This window comes from Ambystoma mexicanum, chromosome 1p, assembly GCF_040938575.1.
Source record: "Ambystoma mexicanum isolate Mex_15411 chromosome 1p, UKY_AmexF1_1, whole genome shotgun sequence".
In the NCBI taxonomy this organism is placed as follows: Eukaryota; Metazoa; Chordata; class Amphibia; order Caudata; family Ambystomatidae; genus Ambystoma; species Ambystoma mexicanum.
The window spans coordinates 1,259,150,755-1,259,164,041 of record NC_090921.1 but is presented as its reverse complement, the minus strand read 5'-3'; the positions used below and the strand labels follow the sequence as shown (position 1 = coordinate 1,259,164,041).

At 47.1% G+C, this 13,287-nt stretch overlaps 1 protein-coding gene across 1 annotated transcript; it reads left to right on the top strand.

Moving 5' to 3' along the window:
- The first annotated feature begins 11,854 nt into the window (after nucleotides 1-11,854).
- Nucleotides 11,855-12,289, top strand: LOC138541894 (uncharacterized). Its single transcript, XM_069641794.1, has one exon. The coding sequence runs from the start codon at nucleotides 11,855-11,857 to the stop codon at nucleotides 12,287-12,289; it is 435 nt and encodes a 144-aa protein (XP_069497895.1).
- The last annotated feature ends 998 nt before the right edge of the window (nucleotides 12,290-13,287 follow it).

Here is a 13,287-nt window from a genome sequence, read left to right as displayed (position 1 = left end):
TCTGACACCGTATTTATTCTTCAGAGAGCTATTATTTATTTTAAGCATCTCTCACTTTGTATCCCTTATTCATAATATATATTTATACACTTATGGTATGTGTGTGATATTTAAAGCACCCTTAATTTCCTGGGTCATCCTAACCCAAATATGTGCAGTGTCATGTGCACTTTTTACCTTAAATAAAGGAACTATAATCCTGATTTCTACAATAATAGAACCATTTGATCTGCCTTTCATGTTATCTATACTCTGTTGGCACCCCCTATAAAATACGACGATTCACCACATACGCGCATACCCAAGTTTCCTAACAAACATGTTCCAACACATTATGCAACTAGTCAGATATTTCATAAGAATATTTTGCCTTTCATTTAACCCTTTGACTTTTCTTTTCCTCTTTTGTTTGTTTTCCCACAGATTTTCTTCCACCACTTGTTCTTCCCCAGTTGTCATTCCATGGGCAATGTTTCTATTTCCATGTCCCTTCTTCTTTCGTGGTCTTTTGCTTATTTTTCCCTTTTGTCAGTTCCTACATATTTGGTTCCCAGTCATATTGTATGCATTTATTTAATGCACCTATTTACTCAAACACCTATTCCTAGTCTGCATGTTTGTTTGTTATTTTCATTTCTTTTATTATTTTGGTTCATGCAGAGATGTCTGCAGAGGTGGCTTGTGCCCCGGTCCGTTGAATATTATGCCCCGTTCCCTAGTTTTCTGAAACAAGGTTGCCAGACTTCAGGGCCTTGCAATTGCACCCGCATGTAGTCTGCACTTAGCAATGTTTTGCAGAGTAACCTTTACGGTGAAGCAACCTGTTCTTTTAAAATATTAAGTCGTCTTACTGTGTGCGTTCTTCAATCAGTGTTGTGTGTCAATTGCTTGTAATTGCAACTTGCCATGTGCTGGAACTAAGATGTCACCAATCAAGAGCACCTTTCTATGAAAGGATACCCAAAACCAGAGACGCAATGCAGGAATTACCATGGAATTAAATTTGAATCAAGAAAAGCTTCACTTTTAAATGCTATCCGTAATACTTAATACTTGGTGAGTCTGTGCTGTAATCCAAGTCTGTGCAATCTGGAGTTTGTGCAGTTGTGCACGGAATGCTAACAACAAAAACATGTTGTTTTTTGTTTGCATGTATCTTTTCCTTAACACCTTCATTTTTCAGGGTGTTTATTTTCGCCCTGAATTATGTATGACATCATGTTAACATCCTCTCACTTCCACCCTATTAAGTTGCTTGTCAAACATTGCAATTCCACCGAAATATATTGAGCTGAAGGATCATTTTTGAGTTCAGGGTCAGGCCTCGAATAGGAGACAAAAGAAACAAGCATTGGCAATGCCAATAGTTTGGGCTTTTGTGTAGGCATGGGAAAGGCACTTGCCAGGCACTGCCTTAGTAGTATTAACTGGTCACTGATGGTAATAGGTACAAATTGGTGTGAGTACTTGGGCATCTAATAACAGTGTCAGGTAAATGCCTAATACACAATCAAAAACTGTTAGCTTTGCCAATGCTTGTGCTACTTTTGCCAGCATGGCAGATCTGTTTTTTTTTTAACTTCCTGAGATTGCCTTTCTACACCTCCCTACCACCACACGCCCTCTCTACCCCACTCTCTCTCCACGCCACCCATCCACTCTACCACCACACCCTACCCGCAGCTCTCTACCCCACCCACCTCCCTACATCCACTCTCTCAAGCCACACCCACCCAACCTTAACTCTCTCTACCTCCACCCACTGCATCTTCACCCTCCCTACCCCTACCAACCCATCCCCCTCTCCATACCCCCGGCACTCCCCAACCCCTTCTCTATTCAATCCTACCAACTCTCTCTTTACCCTCACCACCCACCCTACCGCATCCTACCTTCTCTTACCCCACTCCCTATCCCCTCTCATCCTGCCTCTCAACCTCTCACTTTATTTCTTACCCTCCCACTCACTCATATTTGCTTTTGCTCAGCAATGGCACCCACTAACAATGGATTCCTCCCTTACTCTACTCCTCTTTTTCATTCTATTGCACTCCTTATTGCATCCACCTTACAAACTTTGCACTTTCCTTGCACCTAGGTGCCTATGAATGCGCAAAATTCAAAGAACAACAGTAAACTCCAAAATTATTGGAATTGCCAATGCTTGTTTATTTCTTAGCTCTGATCAAGGAGCACACAGGATTCACGGCTTTCGCGGGCCGGGAAAAACGACGGTTGAACGCTCAACTTAGCGCAAACGAGGCAGGGGCAGAGCTAAACGGCATGGAGCCGCTGCAGCCTCATCCATGCCGTCAGAGGGAATGCAGAGCGAGACGCGACACTGGTCGCTGCCAGGCAAGCATCTTCGGCACTGCATGTTTCCTAACCCCTCGTTGCCATTGTTGTGGGGCTGTCCGTGGGCACAGAGACCCACCAGATCGTTGCTGTGAGCACACGCTGGGGGTGAGATTGCCGGTCTCATACAGGCTTGTGGGTTGGCCGTGGGCACACGACCTTGCAACAGCGTGCAGTGCTCACATGGTCTTATCTGGATGGTTCTGTGATCACACGGAACTAGCACACACAACGCCGTGAGTACACAGCGTTACCCAAATAACCAGCCGCACGGGCTGGCATGAGGCTCCTTTTATTAGGAGCGTCATGACGTGGTCATGACTCCCAGCGTTAAAGGGGGCATCACCACAGCCACCGAGCTCCAATGCTGTGACCCCGGAGATGGCAGCAGCAGGGGTTCACGAACCCTCCCTCCTGGTCCCCGGGCTTTACAGTGAGGGGAATTCATCAAGGGCGCCCCAAGCTCTACTGTCCTGGGCTGCCCAGCATTTGCATGGTGGCCTCACATAACACAGTGAGGCCTCCTTGGGCCCTCACATCCCTTACAGTGAGAGACCCGGCTGGAGTGATGATGGCCCCAATGGCCCAGTAAGAGTCAGATCCTTGAAGAGAAGACTCGCGCCAAGCTTTGAGACTATGTGCGGAGATGTGATCTAATTAGGCACACGTGCATATGGCATGTAAAAATAGGCCCTCTCCTATGTTTCCTACCTGCATTTAAGCCGTTATGCTTGTAAATCGCGGAATCCCCGTGCAGTGCGATTTCTTTTCTTTATTTCATTAGCCGCTCCCCGCCAGAGAGAGAAAGAGAGAGTAGCGGGGGTCGGAGCTCTCCCCTGCGAGCTCCCACTGCAGCGACATTGGAGACGTGCACCCTTCAGAGCACGAGGCCACCTGGAAACGCTTCAATCTACTCAGCCGCCTGGAAAGGGAAATTTGTAAGTCAGTCACGTCGACGCCCTGATCTATGGATTCCTCTCAGACGGCATTGTTCATCATTACTTATGGATCGCCCTCCTATAATTTGGCACGAGGCCGTCTTAAAAATCTTACTTTACATATCATCTCGGGCACTTAAGGAAATTAAACACAGGCCTTTCCCAGAGAAATAAACACAGAGTGCTCGGCGTCAATACAGAGAGGCTGAACAAAAAGAGTTTAAATGCCAGCGGCAGGGGGCGGGCCTCGACTGAGTTGCACTGTCAGAGTGGCGTGCAAGCCCAAGGAACAGCAGAGCGCCGAGGGACAGGATTTTTATTTTGAGTTGTGGCGCAGGTTCTGATTCTTCTGAATGAGGTGCATTTGCAGAGCTGTCTATGGATCCCATGGCTGGAATACTGAAGCAAGTATGCTGCATGAGTCAAGGCAGGGGGCCCTCCTCGCAGATCTGACTATGGGCCTCATTAGGACCCTGGCGGAGAGGGTATTACGCCAGCGTAGTGCATGGCGTACCTCTCCGCCATACTACGAGTTCCCGTAGCGCCATGGAGGTTTTCTCCGCCTGGTTTTACCAGCCGGAGAAAACCATGGCGCTACGGGACCTCGTTGTTAATTACGCCACCGTATTTTACGGTGGCGTAATTAACTCCTTCCCCACTCCCATTATACCCTATGGGGCGAAAATGGGAATGGGGAAGGGCAGAATGGGGATTGGGGATTTACCGCTCCGCCGAGGTCGGAATGGGGCGGTAAATCCGCCAACCCCCATGGCGCTATCGGCGGCTTTCCGCCATGCTTCGCGGTGCATTTAGCACCGCGAAGTCCGCCTGGGTCGTAATGAGGCCCTATGTAAGGATGTACAATAGCAACACTAGGGGCCTCATTCCGAGTACGGCGCTAACCAATGGCGCTATTAACGCCTTGGTTGACGCCGTACCCGGACCGGCAGCGCCTTGGTGGTTGGCGGAATTACCGCCCCATTCCAAGGTTGGCGGGGCGGTAATTCCCCAATCCCCATTTACCCTTCCCCATTCCCATTCTTGCCCCATAGGGCATAATGGGAGTGGGGAAGGCGTCAATTACGCCACCGTAAATTACGGTGGCGTAATTAACATCAAGGTCCCTTAGCGCCATGGTATTTAACGCCTGCTAAAAGCAGGTGTTAAAAGCACCATGGCGCTAAGGGAACTCGGAGTATGGCGGTAAGGGATTACCGCCACCGCTCTCGTTAGCGGTGGCCGCTATCCCTTACCGCCATACTCGGAATGAGGCCCTAGGAGTCAGACCCACCGTTGGGAAAGCGGTATACGTATACCAGGGACATCGCAAGTTGGATCGGGGTGCATTGGCAGAGTGGCGTGTAGTTCCGAGATCTGCAATAACAGCTGGTGCTGTCGGTTGGGACTGGGATCCATTGGCGCAGTTTTGTGGGGTCCCCATTTTTGTGGAATAGAGGGGTTCTTTAGAGATGTGTGTGTGCCTCAGAACAGGACAAACAGAGGGTGATGTATGTTGGTCAGGAATGAGGTGCTTTAATAGAGCTATGTGCGTGTTCTGCTGTAAGAAGGGCAGGGCAGGGTGTGCTGCTGATCGGAATTGAGTGCATTATACAAGCTGTGTGAAAGTTACTGACGGTCAGGTTTTGACAGGTTTTTGGAAAGATGTTTGCAGTCTCAGTAATAGATTTCAAGGGGGTATGTTTGATATCCTTCAGGATATATGCCGTTCTCCTGCAGAATTACCCACACGACTCCTCATTCCTGATAACGACACAATGAGGAGCGGACACAAGCAGAGGGTAGAGACACATGTCTTTATTCAAGCGTATCCCTCTCTGTAACTGAATCCTCCCTGTGACCCGACTTGCCCCTCACCACGTGACATGGGTGCCGGCTTCACAAAACATCACAACCCCCCCTTTCTTAACAAAACGTTACTACTCAGTTAATTTCTTCTGATAGTCTCTGGGGCCTGTTCCTCGCCCGCTGGGGCCTCTCCATTTGGATAAGCTGCTGATGACCATTCCCCTCCCACATGAGTGAACTGACCTGTTCTTCACTGGAGTCCTCTCCATCTCCTTCATAGGGAGCATCCTACTCCTGTGTATCAGAGACCTCTTCTGGAGTTCTTGCCATGACGATCCCAGGCATCTTCTTGAAGTGCGAGGAATTTTGGGTAACTTCTCTCCTTTCCCCATCAGCGGTGATGAGACCCTTTCACTCGGATAACAGTCAGTGGTTCCTTGTCGAAAATGGTGGTGTGTTTGTGGGTCTGTGGCTAGTGCACTATCACGACGTCCCCTACCTCTAGATCATTCTCACAAACTCTCCTATCCACATCAGCTCACTCCTTCATACTTTCCTTGGCACTCATGTCTCTCTCCCACATCTCAGGGTTTCCAGCACATCCCTCCTCCGGAGCCATGACATGCGCGATTCTTGTGCGTATGATCCGCCCAAACATCACTTCCGATGGTGCTTTTCCAGTGCTAATGTGGGGTGTGTTGCGATAATCACACAGTAGCTGATATTAGATCTTCTCAATAGGCTCTCCCGTCAGGCATGCAATTTGCACATTTCTCTTGATGTTGCTTATAAAGCGTTCCACCATTCCATTGGCCTGTGGCCATAACACCGTGACTCGCCTGTGGGTGAAACCCATGTAATCTGCAAACATTTTAAAATCGTGCCACGTGAACGGGGTCCATTATCGGATTTGACTACTCTTGGTATCCCATATACGGCAAACGTCCTGTCCAGCACCGGTATGGTGTGGCAAGCAGATTGTAGATCTGGGAATCGAGAGTATTCGTCCATTGCCACAAATATGTATTCACCCCTCCCCCATCCAGGAGACAACAAAAAAAATCAACTGCTATCTCTTCCCATGCTTTCTCTGGTAGCTATGTCATGCATAATGGCTCAGGTCGTGTGTGAGGGCTGATGACTGCACATGTGGGATATTGTCAGAGAAGCATTTCCACCTGCGCATCCAGCTGCGGAAACCATACTTTCTGCCGTAGCATCCTCTTAGTGGACACAATCCTGCGGTGTCCCTCATGTGCAAGCTCCAAAATCTTCCTTTGAAGGAATTACTATTTTGGTTCTTTTGAGCAAAAGGCCTTCTTCTGATCTGGCCATTTCCTACCTTACCACCACCAAGCTACTGAATTTCTTGATTGGTGCAAACACCCGCCTGCTTGGCCTACCTCCATTGACCTGACTCAATGCACCTGAAGATGATTTGCATGGCCTGGTCACTTTCAGTTTCCTGTATGATGTGTGCCAGGTCAACTCCCTTTGGGGTAGCAGAATGTAAGATGTAATCTTTATATTGATTGACAATTGAGGGTGTAGGCATGGGGCTCTTGCACAGATATTTAAATAGCAAATCAGTGGGGTTGTCCGCCTTCTAGGGTGATGAATGATGCAAAAACTGTAGTCCTGCAGTCTCAAAGCCCACCATGCAATTCTGGGGGGCATTTTTGTGACAGGCTTCCCATAGATGAAAAGCAGGGCTTGGTGGACTTTCACCACTGTGAAAGGTTTCCCATAGAGGAAAAAATTAAAATGTTCTCAGGGCCATACTACAGCCAGTCCTTCTTTTCCAGCCTGCAAGTATGCCTGTTGACATGCATCCATCCACACAAACATTGCTCGCTGTTTCATCAGGGTTCTCAAGGGCTCACTTACTGATGCAAAATCCTGGATGTACCCGGGTACAGTAGCTAGCGAGTCCTAAAAAGTATCGTGAGTCTGAGGAGTTGCTGGGGGGTCTGCCTCGGTGAGGGCAGTCACCTTCTCCAGATCTCGGGTCATGCTCTGCATCGAGAACATGTGCCCAAAGACGCAAATATTGTTCATCCTGAATTTGCATTTTTCTCTATTTAGCGTGAGGTGAGATTCCTCAAGGACCATGCACACTCTTGTGAGGGTGTTATCGTATTGTTCTTGATCTTGTCCAAACACTAGAATGTCATCACTGTAATTTAAACAGTTGGTGATATACTTTATGACATGTATTTCTGCCTGAAACATTTCTGCGGCTGACGAGACTCCAAAACTGAGGCGCTTGTATCTGTAGAGCCCCAGATGAGTGACAGTGTGGTTATGTATCTGGGCTCTTTGCTCAGCAGATGGACCATGTCGGTGATCCATGGAACTTGCTGCCGCTGTCTCACTATGGCTTCATTCGGCCGGCACATATCTACACATATTCTAATGTCCTGCAAGTCCTTTTTAGGCACTGGAACAATTGGCGACACCCACAGAGTAGAGCCTTCTGCGGGTTCAATGATGTCTGCATCCAGTAATTTGTGTAACTCTTCCTCAACCTGTCGTTTTATGTTTACTGGAATGCCAGGATAGTGTTGGGCCACTGGTGGTACCTTTGGGTCTATGTGCAAGTTGATCTGGCAATTTATTAATTTGCCCAGACCGTTGAACAGTGTTGCGAACAGTTGCTTTATCTTGGCTTCTTGGTTGATGGATATAAGTATTTGTGAGCCATAAGTCTGTAGAGTACATGTATGTAACCCATGTCTATGGTGGCTTTGAGCTTAGGATGCACCCACGGTCTGTTGCGGCCTCCAGTACATGCATGGGTATCCTTTTTGTCAGTGTTTTGTATCTGCACTGTGCCATGAAGTATCCTTTGTAGGGTAGTGGAATTTGCGAACCATATGGGTAGATATTTACCTCTGCTGGTCGTAGTCGTGGAGCATGTGGGAGATTGTTGTAAACCTCTTCGCTTATGACATTTACTATAGCTCCAGTGTCTACTAGGAATTCAGCCGCCATGCCATTTACTTGGGGTAGCAGTATCAGACTTTGTTCTTTAGTCATCGGGTTTCCAAGTGCCTGGGGTAGCCTCTTTTCCATGGTTCTTTGCGAGGGGGTTCTCTTCTTCTCGATTCTTCTTCTGACGATGCACTGGATCTGCTGTCCGTCTGTGACTGTTTAACCAGGTAGAAAACGTATATTTTGGGTTTTCTCCTGGACCTGGATACTGTTGTCTTGTTCGACCACCATTCTACTGGGGCTCTCTCCTGTGGTTTTCTTTCTTCCCTTCTTCCCCTCTGCCTTCGATGAGGTGGCTCATAGAGTTGGCTTGCTGTTCCCAGGCGACTCTGCATCTATCTATCCTTGCTTCCTTTGCCTCGTGCTTGACTGCGGTACATGTGACACACGGTTTTGAAGTGGTTGTCCCCCCCCACAAGCTGAGCATTGTTGTTCTATGGCTGGGCAGGCACCTTTGTGAGGGAACTCATATCCACATCAATAGCAGAATGGTTCTCCATTGCTTTTAATTGTTGTCATTGTCTCCAGTTTGTGGACGATTTGATGTCACTCAGACCCTCCACTTGAAGAGCTAGGGCTGTGTCTGATCTTGCCAGACGTAGGATCTCTTCCAGGGATCAAGGCTTCAGCAGCAACCTCTTTCTAAAATCAGCACATTAGCACCCTGAAATGATCTGGGATCTTAGCGCTTCGTCATTTGATTAGTTTTTGAAATCGCAGTGTTTGAGTGGAATGGGTAGACGCATCAAGTATGTGTCCATCGACTCTCCATCTTTTTGCTTTGTCGTGTGGAACACGTGCCGTTTATAGTCCATATTGGGATGGGGTGTGAAGTTATCAGTGAGAGCTGTCTTGAGGTTGGTTTAGGTGTCAGTAGATCCAGTTGGCAGTTTTTCCACAATGTCTCACACATTTAGGCCTATGGACAGGGTTACTAGGCTGTGCTTTTTGTCTTCTTCCAAAGGTCCAATGGCCTTGATGTAGACCAAAATCCCTCATCCATCTTCTCCATCTGGGACCCAAACTGCCGGTTTACAAATGTCAAATTGGATGGGTAATTGTGTGATCAAATTGTCCTGCAGCCTCGAGGGCAGAGCTGCTGGTGGCATGACGGGCACCGTCAGCTCCTCCTCTTCTGACATGATGATTCTGTGGCTGGCAGTGGGAAAGTGTATTATGGCACTCCCCTGCCTGGAATATGACACTTTTGTGGCAGGGAACTCACTGCAGTCACGACTACCCGACTTGTGCTTATTAATATTTGCCTGGAAGTCTTTTGCCCTGTTGTGATGGTAGATGAAACACCTGCATGGGAGTTGCTCAGTGTCTTCCCCAAGCTATAGCAGTGTAACAATGCCCACAGTCCACTGACCTTTGTTGTCTTTTTCTTTTTCTTTTGCCGTGATGAAGCAGAGAGAGTCCGGAGGGGCTGCAGAGCCTTCCGCATGCATTTACTATAACATGCACGTGTGAAGAAAGAGAAACATGAACTGTGTAGGCGGCTCGGGCCTCGCACTTGCTTAGGGAGTTATGTGCGCCCTGCCCGGATCACCGCTCCAGCTCCTTCCTTTGCATAGCAATGATTCTTGGGCCACTCTGCCCACGGAAACACCACCTTCTGGTGTCGGATAACTCTCTGGCTCCTTTGTTTTTATACCATTGACATTCGGACCGCTCTTCCCACTGAAACGCCAACTTCCGATGCCGGATACACCTCCTGCAGGTCTTCCGACGCAGGGCACCAAACACGCACAGGTCGACCCCTTCATCGCCGCTTTGATATCCTTCAGGATATTTTCTGTTCGCCTGCAGAATTACCAACACAACTCCTCATTCCTGATAACAACATAATGAGGAGTGGACACAAGCAGCGGGTACAAACACATGTCTTTATTCAAGCTTGACCCTCTGTGAGAAACCAGAAGGTGTCTCACCCACTTGTCCCCGGGTATCTGTCATCCAGGTGGCCAGAACACAGCCATCACTTTTGGATCCAGTTCCTGAGGGTGGACCAGTGCGGGTGGATCACCTGGGTCTTTGAAGAGTGGGACACCGAATGGTGAAATGCAGCATCCCATTCCCTGTAACACCTTTACCCCATCCTACCCGGTATGATATTTAGGAACTCTACCCCCCTTTTACAACATGAACACTTTCTCACAGACAGTCTGCTATACGTGAAACAGACTAACACCCGAGCCGTGTACGTGACATGTCCCAATACCATGGTCAGGCGAGGTCAGGCAATTATCAGCAATCACTCACACCTGACTTCCATTACACTTTCCCACATGGATATAAGGCGTAGCACGAGAGCACACTCTGAGCAAGGCAAAGCACACAAAGAAAGAGCAGTTTCAAAAGGGCAGCTGAGCACTAGGGGAAAGACGCCAACACCGAAGCGGATCGCAAGGAGGGAAATTCCCTTGACTTTTTTGACAAGGATCCATTACTTTCCAGAGACCTTGAGAATACAAATCGTAAAACCAGGAAACCAGGCTGAAGAAACCTGCATTGTGTGTCAGAGATACCCGGGGCCCTCCAGCATCAGTAACCAAAGCAGGGACAATCACCAGCCGCTATGGTAGCGTCCTTGGCTCCAAGAACAAAGCAGCATCAGTAAAGTCAACAATGCTGGTGTTTTGGGGAGACCGATACAAGACCGGTCTGTGTTAGAGCCAAGGTTGCAAGCAGCAACATTGTATGGCGAGCGCTGGAATGAACATTGTTAAAACGCATGTGATAAGAGACACAAGTGAAGTTAAACTGCTGATGAGTGATTGAACTTTAATGCAGGCTACAATACCTTTGATGGAGTGGTCCGTTAACGCATGGGTGCTCAATCAAAGGTCTCTGTAAGGTTTCGCGCTGAGTAGTAATAACAGTAGATATATTTGGTCCAAGCCCTTTGGAGGGAGACCAATTTAAACAGAATGAATACATGTGAATCAAAGTGGTTGTGCAACGGGTCAAGCTAAATCCCGTGCACAGTCGAAAGTCTTCGATTTTGATGAAATAGAGAAAGTTTGGAAAAGTACATGAATTTGGTCTGAGCCCAGCAGCTGGAGACCAATTGAAGGTTTTGTGTTAAAGTGGGTCCGAGCCCAGCGCAGGGGGATCCGGGCTGAACAGAAAATCACCTGAGAATTTGTACATGTGAAATCCTAAGAAGAAAGGAAGTTTAATGTTTTGTCGTGTTGCATCAGGCCCTCTGAAATAAAAGACTTTAAATGACAAAGAGACTTTGATAGAGAAGGCCCTGATGCTGAAGTCCTGAATTGCATCCTCGTGCTAGAAAAGCCAAAGAGTGTGATGAGCTGGAGTGTGCCGCCTTGTACTGTGCTGAAAACATGGGGAAGAGAAGCCTACGGCTTGAATATCCTGAAATATCATTACTTGAACACTTTTCTTTTGCATAACATAGCGTCCCACACTATTTGTATTTAGAAGTAAGAATTGGCAATAGGTTTATTAGTATAGACCCTTTTATTTTGACAAGACACCACTAGGACTGTGGTATTATTATTTGATGGTCATAGCTTGCTCCCGTCTTTAGATGTAGTATTAGATAGGCATTTTTCAAACCCAGTTGAAGTTCAATAAACACCCTTAAACTGTGATCACTTATGTCTGTCTTACTGTTTGATACCATGCCTTCCTTACATATGGTGTCAGGAGTTGGATGTGACTCAATTGAGACAAATTGGGGAATCCTAAAATTCCGGAAGCTTAGTCAAGGAGCCTCAAATCCCTCTATCACCATGAAAGAATCCATTGGCGTTGATATCCGTAGCAGCAGAGAAGCTACTATCCCTCCAGGGAAAAGAGCGATGATTCCCACCCATTATGGGTGTTGTATAAGATTGTCTCCAAAATCTGGCCTGGCCTGGAATATTGGTCTGGATATACTAGCGGGCGGCATAGATCCCGACTTCCGGGGAGACAAAAAGGTTATCCTACAGAACTATGTCGAAATTCCAATTGAAGTACATTGTGGGGACACACTTGCACAGGGAATTCTTAAAGGGGCTCGATTTCCCCGTTTTATAGAGAGTGAACCAGAAGATACTGAGAGAGGTACTTTAGGCTTTGTGGAAGCTGATGAACCAACTATCACGGAGACAAAAAGAGAAGAAGAGCCTACCATCCTTCCTGTCCTAGCCTTCACCCAGCAAAATGATCCAGCACTTGCATAGGCTTTCTTACAGGTGATTCTTGAAGGGGAAGGATTAGAGAAGGGAAGTACTTTTTTCTTCCTAAAACAAGGATTATGTACATGAAGGAAACCTAGTAAAACTCAGTTAGCAATCCCCAAAAACCATTCAAAGATCGTGCTAGAGATTGCACATTCTCATGTGACAGGGGGAGACGTAGGACCATCTAAGACCCAGGTGCACATCAGTGGGAAGTTTTACTCCAAGTATCCACGCTTAATTCAGACATGTGAAATCTGTTGGAAAACCAGAATGCATATTCCCTTGCCTGCCCCTCTGAACCCTTTACCAATAATAGAAGTCCCTTTCTCCCGGATTGGGATGGATACCATTGAACTGATGGAAACCTCTAGACTGGGTAACAAATATGTCCTCATAATCGTTGATTATGCTACCCGATACCCAGAGGCAATCCCCATGCGCAACAATACAACCCAACAGATTCTAAAACATCTATTGCCATATTTCTCTAAGGTTGGGTTTCCCATGGAAATTTGAACAGATCAGGGATTACATTTTATGAGCAAACTCATGGGTGAAGTCAAAGAATTGTTCCATATTGCCACCTTAAGAACCCCAGTTTACCACCCCCAAATGGATGGATTGGTAGAAAGATTTAACAAAACACTTAAGATTATCCTAAGAAAGCTGGTAGACAAGGACTGGGATCGCATGATTGCCTGGGCCCTATTCGCAGTAAGAAAGACCCCTCAGGCGTCCACTGGATTCTCTAATTTCAAACTACTTTATGATAGAGAACCAAGAGATGTCCTAGACATGCTCAGGGAGACCTGGGAAGAACGAGAAGAGGCACACATTCCCCTCTCACAAACAGCTACCAGATTGCAAGAGCATATGAAACTTGTTCGAAATCTAGTCTATACTCACATGGAAAAAGCCCAAGCAAAACAAAAGTTCACCTGTGACAAAAAGGTAAACTTAAGATCTTTTTCAATAGGACAAAATGTATTAGTCCTCTT

Bases quoted from the DNA above. Each gene is read 5' to 3' on its own strand.
- LOC138541894 (XM_069641794.1), top strand. From the start codon at position 11,855: ATGAAAGAATCCATTGGCGTTGATATCCGTAGCAGCAGAGAAGCTACT.